Source organism: Brassica napus, chromosome C3 (genome assembly GCF_020379485.1).
Source record: "Brassica napus cultivar Da-Ae chromosome C3, Da-Ae, whole genome shotgun sequence".
NCBI classification, from domain to species: Eukaryota; Viridiplantae; Streptophyta; class Magnoliopsida; order Brassicales; family Brassicaceae; genus Brassica; species Brassica napus.
In genome coordinates, this window is record NC_063446.1 from 73,472,129 (window position 1) to 73,486,764 (window position 14,636).

Consider the following 14,636-nt stretch of genomic DNA (forward strand, 5'->3'; position numbering starts at 1 on the left):
CACCACATAGGTGATGATATACCTTTCCAGTATCATACCTCAACATAGGTTTTCCATCAATTTCCCATGAATAGCTGTCGGCATCAGTAGTTAGGTGGATTGTTGTTATGAATGATAGCAGCTGTAATAATCGATCTGACCTTGCAGGTGGAAGACTGCCCTGATGAAGACCAAGAAAACATCCATGATGTTTTTCTTTTTGTTGTAAAGAACATATAAATCATGTTGAGTTGAATCTAAATCTCCTTCTTTTGTTGGTAAACCGTTGAATCTAAATCTTGTTGAGCTGTGGAACCAAGTCTCACGAAATCGATGTTTGACTTACAACTGTATATCGCGTTGATTGTCGTCATAACCAAATAGGGTTGGAAGGAGGTGTCAAACCCCCACTTCCAAGGGTTAGGGGATGGACCCTCGAACAAGCAAACATAATCAATTTTTTTGAAGTATTTAATAAATAAAATATTATTTTAGCAAATAATAGTTTTAACCTTTTTAGACATCTCTGATACCTAGTTATAAAATCGAAGTGCCTTTATCTCTTGTGTAATCCAAAAATTATCACTTTATTGTCTTAGTTGACTTGTACGGTTTTTGTATTTCACAGTATATCTCATCTTGTAATTCACTCTGACAGTAATATTAAAAATCCGATGACAAATAAAAACTAGCCAGGCCGCTGAATCCTCCGTGTTTTGGTTGGACTACTTGTTGCGACGTAAAAAGAATTTTCTTGAGAAAGTAAGCCAAGAATCATAGGAACCACGCGTTCAAGAAGATACTTACGAAAGGTTATTTATTTATGCATGACGTGACGTATACTTTGCATCTAATGCAAAATGGATGCTCAGAACAGAATTGCGACTTATTAAGCATTACTTATTAATTATGTTTTAAAAAACCTGTTGTTTATGTATTCATCTAGCTTGAGCAAAAAGAACTACATCCCAAATTATCCTCAAAAATATTAAATACGAAAAGTAATATATTGAGAAAGGATCACATAGTCATCGCTTTTTGTCACTAAGCTGGTTATTTTGTTATAAGGAGTAGTTGATGTAGCATGAAATTTTTGAGGCGACAAATAACATATAAATATAAAAACTAAGATTAAAATGTAATTTTTAATAAGAAAATATAGCTAAAATTAAGGTATATTACAAAGAATTTGAAATTTTTGTGGGTGCAAATGCCACTTTCTTGATAAACCTACATCCCCACTGGTTATAAGCACAATATGTGTTGTTATATTATACGTAATTTTCTATCGTGTTTACAGTGAAAAGGCAAGAGTAATCTAGTCTAACCACCAAGCACCTACTATCAAACAGAACAACAACACTTGGATCGAGTGTCGTCGACTCAGATAATGAGCTTTGTCCAATTTTTATTTTGCTGGACTTTTATTATATTTCTATAAATGTTTGAATATAAATAAGATAGACCCAATAAGCCTCTGGGCTTAGAATTAATGACTGTTCACAAATGAGTTTCTTGGTTACATGTGTTGTTATTTCCAAGTTGATCAGGGAAAAACCTAGGAATTAAATCTACTAGGTGCAGTAGTAATAATAAAAGAAAAAAAGACATAAGAAGGATTCAAACATGAATTATTGGGGGGCACACATTGTACAACCTAAGTTTTACCATGTGATCTACCAAATTATTAATGATTTGCTCAAAATTCCTTTTATATTATTTGAGGAGCACTTTTAATTTCTAACCTTATGTTTATGTGTGATTAACACAATTGTCATTGCTTAGGTGTTATCATGGCCTTCTCACATCCTTTTTAAAGGAAACCTCTTTTGCCTTGAGATATTACATATAATGCCATTGACCCTTTAAACTAGATAATTATTATACTATATGTTTTCCCTTCCTATAACATTTTGCATTTGCGTGTATCCCCTTATACCATATTGTGTCCCATGTAAGTAAAACCTATTGTGCATATTTACGTTATAACATTTTGTTTCTACACAAATATATTTGTATCCGCGTATTAACTTTATTAAGCTTAGTTTGTTCGACTGAGGAAGAATATAGAGATCTTACTGAAGAACATAAAGCCTTATTGAGCTTAGTTTGTTTGACTGAGAAAGACCATTGATATCTAATTGAGCTGTAAGCTAAATATTTTTTATTAACTCGATCCAAAAAAATTTACGGACCACCTATATAAACTGTATTGCATGTATTGGTTCATGTTTGTTCCAAGAACATTGAGAACATAGAGATCCATTACAAATATATTGTTTTTGTATTTTATTGAGCTTAGGTTGTAAAGTATTCCACGTATATATGTTCTCTTTATCTTCGTCTTAAGAATCCTATTATTCCGCATATCATATGTAGTCATGATAATGTTTGTAAAGTAGTTCTCATTTTTATATATGTTTCGGAAATTATATTAAAAATTTGACGAACATCCCTTATGTAAAATACAAGATCACTATAATTATTTTTAATAATAAATTAGGTTATACGTAATTGATGAGCTGGCTAATTTTTTGTAGAACTAAATACCGACTAATTTGTTTTATTATGCTTTTTGTTTATAATTATTAGACCCAAAAAATTATACGCTACGTGAAGAATGTAATTCACTGTGTTTTCTATAAAAGTTGAGAGAATGTTATTGTTTCCTAAAATACTTTACAAAATTAGGAATCATGTCATTATAACTGATTTCACGATTTTGACTACATTCTGATAAGAAACTATATTATTTTCTTAATCTCTTTTATGTTTGTATAGTTATGTGGATACCCAATCACGTAATCCTTCCATGACAATTTCGAACTTCAAAATATTTGGTAATTAATGCATGATTGAATCAAATTTCAACTTTTGCGTTGAATAATGATCTAATTCGATAAGATATTAAACAAATATGGTGTAAGCTGATTTAGCAGTAATTAGATTATACACCTTCCTTTAAGACACTGTCAATAATTGACGAGGCACCATTGTTAATGCACATTCTTGATCTTCAGTCAAAGATCCGTGTAAGGTAAATATATAATGAAAACCGTAAGGATATAAATGTATTAATTCACGGGATCACAATCTTGCATTCAGATATTGAAGAATATTTGAATGAACTACAATATATATGGCATTGATTCAAGATATATAATTATATCATTAGTATCAAAAAATTAGTATAGAAAAATTTTAGTCAAAAGTCAAAACCAAGTCTGTACGAAAATTATAACAATTTTTGTATAAATGATTTATGTATTTAATGTCGTATATATGGAATTTATTTACATTTATTGTTGCATTAATAGGTTAGTCATTGGTTCTTCTATACAAACACCAACCTATTTCGTATTACATTACATCACAAGCATAAACTCTTACCTCTCTATACGATTTAGTTGTTCTTAAGTATAAAATGGTTGATTTTGATTTTCTTGGTGATTTGAAGCCTTTAAAGTCTATATGTGGAAGATAAGAGTAATTGTTTGAACAAGCCTTTAGAATAAAGTAATACCATTTGTCCACTTATTTTTTAAAGTACATACGTTTGTATGTTTACTGAAACATTTTATTTATTTTGTTAATGGAATTCCAAGCAAAGCATATTGAATACCAAATTTATAAACGGTTAGTTAAAAAACAAATAACAAAATTCCGAGATAGCTTTATACAATCTCGGTCAACCCACAATTTTTTGTGTTTAATTCCATTTTAGTTTTTTTTTTTCGGTTTCGCTATTTTGGTTTGTAAAAATAGCTACTATAGTAAAACCATATATATTTTAGTTTGGTTAGGTTTATATACCATTAGTTTTTGGGTTATTCGGTTTATTTAATCAAAAACCTATAAATATATTTATCTTTTATAGCATTTTGTGATTTTACTTTAGATGATTAGATATCGGCTTTAATAAAACATGAAAATATTTCAGTTTTTTAAATAGACCATTTTTTCTTTTATTTTTTACAATCTAAAATAATTAGTAAACATATTGTAAGCTAATAATAACTTTTTTTTATAAAATAAAAATAAGAAAATTAGTAATCCATAATATTATTAAGTAACTAAATACTAGCACACATATTTGTCAACGGAAACGTAAAAAATATGTTTTGTTTAAGAGAAATTGCCACATATATCACATTCATAGTACCACTTTTCATGTCTACACTAATCACTTTTACCTTCACTTTTAATAAATGGTAAAAGACTCTTATACCCTTAGGATTAACTAATATAGTCTTAGGGTTTAGAGTAGAGGGGTAAGGTAGGATTTTTGAAATGTAAAATTTATGAGTCTAATAAATATATAAATAAATACTTAAAAATATATAAAAAAAAATTTAAAATAGTTTCAAACATAATTTTCGATTTTCAAAATGAAAATTAGAAAAAAAAATAAAAAAATCAATTTTTTTTTATAAAAAGTTCAAATTTGAAAAAGTATAACTCGAAAACATTAAAAAATATTTTTTATTATTATTATTTATTTAAATAATGATTCATTATATATATATATAGAGCAAGAGTATAAGAATCTTTTGCCACATAATAAAGAATGTATTTTGAAAATATTTCTTTAGTTGTGGTAAAGATAAAAAGTGATATCATGAAAGTGGTAAACATGAAATTTTTCCTTTGTTTAATTTGATAAAATGAAAAGAACAATTTTAACTTAAAACAATATATAAAATTACTAAAATCAACATTTTAAGTATGAAGATCATATCAATAAAAATAAATTATATATATATATATACATATTATTTATTGTGCTATATAATTTACATATAAATATACTACTATTTTTAGTAAATGATTTATTCGGTTTGATCAGTTTATGGACCAAATAATATCTATATACCTCTTTTTTTAAGAATAACATCATTCAGTCTATTCGATATTACTAAATCCAGACTATATTTTTTCGGTTCGGTTTTTGGTAAAGTGTATTACATGGAATTTATAGTATGTTTTTCAATTTTTATTTGATCATCCAAATATTGACAATGTAATATTAATATCACTCCTAAGTTTTCTATTGGTGTGTTACTTGCTAACATACTTTTGTTTATCATGATAAGGTCGATTGAAATGTGACTAATATTGATGGGTTTTCAAAATTGTGTTCGAGCCCGATAATGTTCCCGAAATTGACGCTTTAAGAAAGAAGTAATACATTTCATTCAATAAGTTTGGTAAAATAAATTTGTTTAATTTTATAAGTTGGTATCTTTTGTTATTGCTCTTGATAACATTGCAAATGAAGAGTTCTGAAGATCCATGTCAGCGCAGTTATGGATTTTCAGTTTTATAATTGGTTCGTTTGATATTTTATTATTTTGTTGTTTATGTTTTGTTATATCTTAAATTCATAATTTATATTATGAAAGCAAGAATAATATTTTCTATGTTTAGTTTTATCTTCATTGTTAAGTTAAGTCTTTGTTTACGTTTATAGATTTGATTGCATAAACTATATTTTAATTACATCCGAGGAATAACACAAATTTAAAAAATAAAAGAAATTCAGAGCTTATCTTATATGGGAAATTGCCAAAAATATCATATTCATAATACCACTTTTCATGTCTATACTAATCACTTTTACCTTCACTTTTAATGAAGGGTAAAAAACACTTATACTTCTAGGGTTAACTAATCTAGACTTAGGATTTAGAGTTGAGTGGTGGGGGTAGGATTTTTGGAATATGAAATTTAGGATTCTAATAAATATATAAATAAATACTTAAAAATAGAAAAAAATATTTTAAAATAGTTTCAAACATATATTTTTTTTCAAAAATAAAAATTGAAAAAAAAATATTAAAAAAAAAATTATAAAAAAGTTCAAATTTGAAAAAGTATAATTCGAAAACATAATTTTTTTTGGATTACTAATTTTTTTCTTCTTTTTTTTATTTATTTAAACAATGATTTATTATATATATAGAGAACAATGACATAAAAGTCTTTTGCCATTTAATAAAAAATGTATTTTTGAAAATATCCTTTTAGTGGTGGTAAAGATGAAAAGTGGTATCCTAAAAGTGGTAAACATGAAATTTCTCCTTATATTAACATGCATAATTTCTTTACATCTTTCATTATATAACATATAATTTTTTTTTTTTTTTTTTTTTTTTGGTAAAATGTTAAGATTATAACATATAATATTTATGATTTTGACTTTTACATTTTTAATACCTATAGATTAAAAATAAATAATTTATATTAGATCATTCACACCACTTAGTATAAATATTATTAGGGGTGCACATGTCCCCATAGTATAAGGTGGGTTTGCCCCTGAGGTTGATGCCACGGTTCTACAGATACAGAATCAGAAACTGGTCCAGCAATTAGACTTACCGAAGAAACGTATGTACGAAGTTGAGACCAAGGTCCTAGAGTTGCATCTCAACCAAACCTCTTATGACGACCAATTTATCTCTGTTGGCATGGTTTCGAACCAGGTCAGATATTACTGTGTTTTTTTTCTTTCAGTTGTCTCGTTCCATTAGGTGGTTTTCCTTTCGCTAACAAATGAACAGCATTATTGCCGGTTCTTCTAACAAACATATGTAATGACGTAGAGAATTATCATTTCAAAACCAAATATGGCCTAAAAGATTATGAAAATTATGTATTATTAATCAAAACCTCCGAATCTCCTTCGAAAATGGTATTAGAAAAACCACAACTCCAAGTTGATTGCATTGCGAAGAGGAGGGCCTTTGCTTCTGCTTCCAAATTTGAAAATGCCGTGTCTGCATATGTTGATCCCCCAATTTTGTTACTCCGTAGCTATTGCCAACAATCCCGCATTGAATTTTGAGAGTGTTTTAATTGTAAGATGCGTTGTAGTTGCATTTAAACATTTCGTCCGGTGGTCGGACCCAAAACATATTTTGTCGAACAGTTTGGTTAGTTTGGTTTGGTTGATCTATAAGTGTACTAATCGTTCCACATCAGCAACCACATACTCTACTGTTCAGTAAATTAAACTTTTCTATTTCTGAAATAACAAAACATTCCATTATATAATAGAGAAATTAATATGAATATTTTACATGAAATGTTACATGATGCGTGCGTGAAAATGCAACAGGAGAATAATAAATAAAAAAGTTTATTTTTTTACTTTGAGTGGTATCTTAGATCCATGTGACGGACTATGGTTTTTTTTGGCGGCGGTCATTGTCTCCTCCCTTCCCGGATAATTGTGCAATCTGACAGAACAAAACTCGACGGCATCTCCAAGTGGTCCTTGCCAATTGGTGGGGTCATGAAGCGTAGTCTCGTATGAAAGCTTTCGTCTTTGGTGACTCGGTGGTTCAACTCCGCTAGCTACAAGTTTGTCCTCGGAGCTAAGGATTTGTCTTTCTGATTGTTAGAAAAGGTTGCAGCAACGGCGGAAGGTGCTAACGAAGTTGCTATCTTACCGTTCTGAGGGGACATGAATATGTGGTAATTCGGACAACCTATTTTGAGAAATTAATTAAATTAATATATTAAAAAACCGAAAAACATTATGAATATTTGATATGTATTCCATCCATGATGCCCTGACCGGTCTTTCTCACCATAATTTATGAAATACGCTTTGATTAGACAAGATACACGTGGTAGCTGATAAGTAATGAAAATATTAAATATTATTCTGGATAAGTTCGTGAAGTTTAAGAGAAAGAACTAGACAAATACTGAATATCAAAATTGCTGAGGTGTTGCAACCATAATATTATTCTCAACAGTTTTTGATTAAAAATAAACCAAAAATCAAAACTTAGGTATCTATATTTTGAACAAAAAAAGATATCCTTGTTTCTTTTATTTACTCATCATAATTTCAATTCTATAAATAATATACTCTCGTACTTTTTGTATCTATAAATTCTATTAATCGACTGGTCGAATAAAATAAAAATCAACTTGATATTAAATTTAATAGCAGTTTAATATTCTTTATCTATGATTTAATTTTAAATCATTTTTACAAATAGTAATTATGATATTTACTATCAAATTTTTAAAGGTATATTAAGTAAAATCTCAATTTAAGAGGTGCTACATTTGAAAATTAAAAGTGACAATTGTTTAAGTGTAGAAATTCTACGGTTACAAGAAGGCTTCAACACATTTGAGATAAAGCGTGTATTTCAGACTCAAAAACGCAAAGACGGACAGTCAAGTTTATGGTGCTCGAAACTAATCGTTTTATTTTGTCCACATTAATACAAAGTCTCTTTTTTGGTTATCTGAGTCTTAATCAATTATGTTTAAGTTGATGATAAAAAACATAATTTTTCAAGTGTCTTAATTATTCTATATGAACAAATAGAAACTTGCAACAAACAACAAGCAACAACATTTGAAATTTGATAGAGCCTTTGTGCGTTTTCTAAATCATGCAAAATACTTTTTTAACATTACTAAGAAAAGTACGAATTAGCTTATTCCGTATATAGAACACGAGACATCAACTTTTTATCGACTTTTGGAGTAATTTATTTGCAGATTCTTTTGCTTCCAAAGAGATCTCAACAAGCACATGTGCTTTTATTGCTTAATAAAGAAAACCCAATCCAAACTTGCAGTTGAACTTTTAGGCTGACAAGCCTTATTTAACTAACCCTATAAAGTCAACTTGCAGTTGAACGTTTATGCAAACGCTTATTATTGAAGCCTATCCCTCAAACTTATTTCATATTAAACCCATCGACTCCTCATTGATTCTTGCTCACAGTCAGAAACTATCTCCTCTCTTTCTCTCTGACACACAAACCAAAGATCACTAAGACATCAAATCCACAACATGGGAACACTCGTTGGACATGTTTTACCAGGTCTTGCTTTCTTAGCACTTGGCTTATGGCACTTATTCAACAACATAAAGCTCTTTTGTCTTCGTCCAAACATATTCTATTCATCTGTATGGTTCCCAGTATCAAAGATCAGGTACTTAGAGCTCTACTTCATCATGTTCTCTTCATCAGCTTCCATATCAATGGAGCTCTTCGTTGGACCTAGAAAGCACCAGCCCTTTGACTCAGATGGCACCATCCCATCAAACCACCTCCACAACTTTGAACATTCTTTCATCTCCATGTCCTTCTTGGTTTATGCTGTTTTAGCACTAGTGCTTGACCGAGCACGACCTAGAGCAGCGGCTTCTGAGGGGCTAACCATCCTAGCTGCAGCCGCTGCCTTCAGTCAGGAGCTACTTCTTTTCCATTTTCACTCTACCGACCACGTGGGTTTTGAGGGACAGTACCATTTGATCCTCCAACTCATTATCTTTGTCTCTCTCCTCACCACTCTCATGGGTAGGTAAATCGTTTTGAGACCCCTATAATAAATACAGTATCTTGAAGTTCTTAATTAACATGTATATATATGGAAAGGAATTGTATTTAACTATTTCTTAGTATTAGGTTCGCCAATACTATTATAAAGATCGGTGCAAAACATCAAAAACTCTATTAACAAAAAAAAACATCAGAAACTATGTTAATTGTAGTATGCATATTATCTATATATGTTAATTTTGACATACATTTCAAATTTTCATATTTTAATTTGTTTGTTTTACTTTCTTAAATTACAATTTTGATAAACACTCTTTTGAGTAATTCGTTCTACATTATTACTATCTAACTAATCGTTTCATTTTACTTCAAAAGGTGTTGCCTTGCCCAAGAGCTTTTTGGTGAGCCTTGTGAGATCTTCAAGTATAGCTTTTCAAGGAGTGTGGTTTATATTTTTGGGTTGCATGCTTTACACACCAAGTTTGATCCCTAAGGGATGTTTCATTTACGTTGAAGATGGGCACCAACTGGTCAACTGTTCAACCCAAGAAGCTCTTCACAGAGCTAAAGCGTTGGTCAACCTCGAATTCAGTTGCTTATTCGTTATAAACACAATATGTGTTGTGACACTATATTTGATTATGGATCGAAACTACGGTGGAAACATAGAGTATTCTAGTCTAAGCACCAATTATCAAAGAGGTCAATATCATGAAGAGCAACAACACTTCGAGACTCAGAAAATGAGTTTTGTCCAGATGGGTAAACTTGTTGATCATGGAGATAAAATGTGAGAAACTTTCTTAGTGGTCATCGGTTATGTCATGTGATACAGAAAAAATGTTTATTCTAGAAAATAAAGTCTATTTTACCAACTCAACTCAAATTGTTATTAATGTTTTAATGTTTGTTGTAATAAAAGGAAGTTCTCCAAACTATTTCTCCTCACACCCACCCAAAAATTGTGCTTCTTATTTTCCAACACATCAACTAACACAAACTTTTAAATTCTTTAAACCTTACAAACCTGGAAACGAGTTCAATTAAACCAAAATTATCCGGATAATAACATTAAAAAATTCTTTGATTCGGTTGATCTTGTGTGTTGTGTATAGTGTATTGATCGTAAAATGTGTTTCATCAACCATGTGAAAGAAACAAGTAGGAATTTCGTTAGTTTTCAGTGTTTACTTTAATTATCGTTTAAACGATCATGATGATTTCAAGTCGAATCAAACTGAACAATGCTTGAAATTGAAAACACAAGTCTAACTTACACTTAGCCCGTATAAATCCTATCATTTTTTGTTCAATAATTATTTGGACAATCATTCAGGTGTATTACACATTTAAACTAGTAAGCATTTGGACATTAATATTGATTTGATTTAGTTTATTATATCTATTAGTTCAGTTTGGTCTTTCAATTCTGGATAATACAACAGCTGTAGTAGGACAGCATGGTCTTTCGATTCTGGATATACGACAGCTGTAGTAGGACAGCATGGTCTTTCGATTCTGGATATACGACAGCTGTAGGACAGCATTTAAACTCTGCATGAAACACGTTGAGCTGTGGAGCCAAGTCTCTCGAAATCGATGTTTGTCAGGGCGCGGATCGGAATCCTCCATGCTTTCTGGTTGGACGATCGAGAAGATACGAAACGTATAAAAATGCGACGTGACGTGACCTGACGTGACGTGCCATCTACTCTGCAACTAATCCAAAACGCATGCTACCATCTCGGATATTTCGTTCTAATTTTCGCTCAGTAACAGAGTAACTCTAAACTAAAATTGAGTTATTCTCTAGTGATATTCTATTTTAGAATTAGAAAATAGAACTATCAACAAAAAAAACAACAACTTACGCTATAATATAAAGCAAACTCATTTTTTACTCTGTTAGACTGTCTCAAATAATTTATTCTATTTTTTATTCTAGAATAAAGTAACTTTATAATAGAATTGAATTATAATCCAATGATATTTTATTTTAGAGTGAAAAATAAAATGATAAACAAAAAGTAAATAATTTAATCTATATATAGAGTAAACTTATTTTCTACTCAATTATATAATGAAGAATAGAGTATCATTGGAATATTTTTACTATAAATTCTATTTTAAAATGAAAAATAGAATGAGATCTGAAATACCCTTATAGAGTATAAAATAAAATACCACTGGAACATTTTTATTTTTAACTCTATTTTAAAGTAGAAAATATAGTGGTGTTAGAGATGCCCTCAAACCATCTTCAACCAACCCAAAAATACTATTTTGGTGTGACTTTCACGCTATTTTAGTGTGACTTTTATACTATTTTAGTGTAATCTTTCCCATCTAACATTAAAAGTTATACTATTTTAGTGCATCACTATAATTTTACATCAAATTTGGTGTGAAAGTATAATTTTCTTATCTGTTATATCTTAATTAATTTAATTGAATCATTAGTTTACTATTTAAAACTTAAAATCATCATTTATATAAATAATTGATATTATTTTATTTATTGTAAACTAAATGCATAATGTTTGACTTTGCCAATTATATAATATTTAACGTTAATTTTATATCGGAAATCTCCTTTAAACAATTACAAAAGTTTAACCATGCTAAGGGACGTAATGAAACCCTTGATTTTGTCTTAGTGGATATTAGCGTCAGTGGATACATGTATATACATATTTCTGTTCATTGATGGACATAATGAAACCTTTGATTTTGCAATACTTATTGATGTTCATTGACTATTTTGAAACCCTTGATTTTGCAATACGAATTGACATGTTCATCGACTCTTGAGGTTTAATAGTTAGTTATACTACTATATTATAAAATTTTGAAATATTGATTGTTTTCTAATAGTACACGGCGAGAAGATATATCAAACATTAAAAAAGAATGTTGTTGATGGCACTAAAAAAAATAATTTGATTGTGTTTTAATATATCCAGTGAATTGAATGAAAATAATTGGATGACCATAAAAAAATTTCATATTGACATGTAGGAGAAAGTTATAAGTTAACACTTCGTGATTTTAAAATAAAGGCTTTTTGCAAATATGACTCAAAACTTGAAGTCAAACACAAAACTAACTCATTTTTTTTAGAACTTTGACTTGCCTTTTTCACCCCCAAAGTTCAGATTATTCAAGAAAATGCCATCATTTTTTTTTTCTTTTTTTCTTTTCGAAAATGCTTATTTTGCTCTATCACCCTCATCTTCCTCAAATATTCACAATATTGCAATTGCCATCGATACACCAACCACTATGAACAACCAATTTGAAGCTCTTAGTGCACCTAAAAATCGATTTACACTCTTTGTTTCTCAATTCTTATGAACTAAAAACAACATCTCTTTAATTTCTCTCCATATTCATCCAAAAAAGCCCAAGATTTTTATTCTAAAATTTTTATGGTTCATAAAACTATTGAAGCTTACGATTCTTGGTGGGTCACTGTTGTTTGAGATTATGGGTGCTTGGAGAAGGCTTTTGTGTGATAAACAAGTTATCTCACTGGTTGAAACTATGAAATTAGTTTTTTTTCAGATCTGTTCGTCCAGACGACTTCCGGATAAGTCGTATTGTTGTAGACGACTTACATGGAAGTCTTCTGGTCAATGCAGAGGCTAGTTTTGCAATTGAGTTTTAAATGTGTTTACCTAGACGACTTACATGAAAGTCGTCCATCTTTGTTTGTTAAAAAAACAATTCGAGACGACTTCCATGTAAGCGTCTCAGGTTAGTTTACAATTGAAAAATAAGACCAAAAAAAAATATTTTTGTCTAGACGACTTACACGAAAGTCGTCCATGATTTTACTCCGAGATTCTGGTCAAACCTTACTTATCTTGGACGAATTCCGTGTAAGTCGTCGGACAGACGACTTCCGTGTAAGTCGTCTAGAAAAAAAATAATATTTTTTGGTTTATTTTTCAATTGCAAAACTAGCCTGAGACGACTTACATGTAAGTCGTCCAGGGAAAGTCAAATTTCTGACATAATCCAGTCAAATGCAAAACTAACCTGTTTTTCCTAGACGACTTACATGGAAGTCGTCTCGGACTTTTTTTTAACAAACAAAGATGGACGATTTCCATCTAAGTCGTCTAGATTAAAAATCAATTGCAAAACTAACCTAAATGGACGACTTCCTAGAAGTCTACCAGACGACCTCCGTGGAAGTCGTATGCGTCAATGTTTAATAAACTTTCATTTTCTCAAAACTATAAAGATTTTTTATTTTTTTTTTGTTAATTCATGTATATTAATCAATATTGGGGCTACTGAATGAAATTTATAACTTAATTGGTGATATTTACGAGGTTACCAACATTCATGCTTAGTAAAGTTTCTAGCTAATTGAGAAGACTTCCATGGAAGTCTTCTCCGTTAGTTTTTTGTAAAGTTCTTAAGTAACTTTAAGATATGTTTATTTAATTTCAAAAGTGTTAAGTAACTTCAAGAATATCAAGTAATATGGTTTAATGTGTCTTCTTAGATCATAAGATATACTTTTTACTTATGTATCTAATGAAAGTGTTATATCTTTGAACTTATGTAATGTTTTATCTTTTGTGAATTTGACTAAATTTTCTTGAAAATTCTTCTCCCTTAGTTGTAATAAATTTGATTAATTTTTTGTGTTATTGTGTTTTGTTATTGAAGTTGTATCAATAACTTCAAGTATGTCAAGTAATTTTGGCAAGATAATATTGTAGAAAATGAACATATTTACCAATTTTTTTCATTAATATCTATTCAAATTTACAAAAAAAAAGTCACAAGTAAAGGAGTACACATGCAAATCACAGAACAAACCACAAACAAAACTATTATAGATCATTCCTCTACAAAGACAAACTTAGACTCTATTTGATATGGACGAAGACCCCGTCAGAAGACTTTCTGGAAGTCGTCTGGAAGACTTCTTTGAAGTCGTCTAGAAGACTTCCTGGAAGTCTTCTAGCGTATTATATTTTAGAAGACTTCCGAGAAGACTTCCGAGAAGACTTCCATAGGTCTTTCAAAGTCTGATCCAGATCTGAAAAACATGTATATCAAACCCATATCTGAAAAACCTGCATATCATATCAAAAAACGTTTAAATAGTTTAAAAACAGAGAAAATGAGTGGAAAATTAGATAGATATACTTTTATAGAACACACAAAGTACATATCCAAGTGGAAGATGAGAACCATCTAATTAAAAACATGCAACAAAAAGATAGATTAGTGAGAAAAATATGAGACAAAAATGAAAAATTCATATAAAGTTTAGTGTTTTCAAGTCAAAAAGATTAGAGTGGGCTTGGAGAATTT

At 29.8% G+C, this 14,636-nt stretch overlaps 1 protein-coding gene across 1 annotated transcript; it reads left to right on the top strand.

Moving 5' to 3' along the window:
• Window positions 1–8,630: 8,630 nt before the first annotated feature.
• On the top strand, window positions 8,631–10,234 carry LOC106433585 (transmembrane protein 45A-like). The gene is made up of 2 exons (XM_013874412.3): window positions 8,631–9,317; window positions 9,675–10,234. Exons 1-2 carry the CDS (start codon window positions 8,807–8,809, stop codon window positions 10,091–10,093), a joined length of 930 nt encoding a protein of 309 aa, XP_013729866.1. The 5' UTR covers window positions 8,631–8,806; the 3' UTR covers window positions 10,094–10,234.
• Window positions 10,235–14,636: the final 4,402 nt, after the last annotated feature.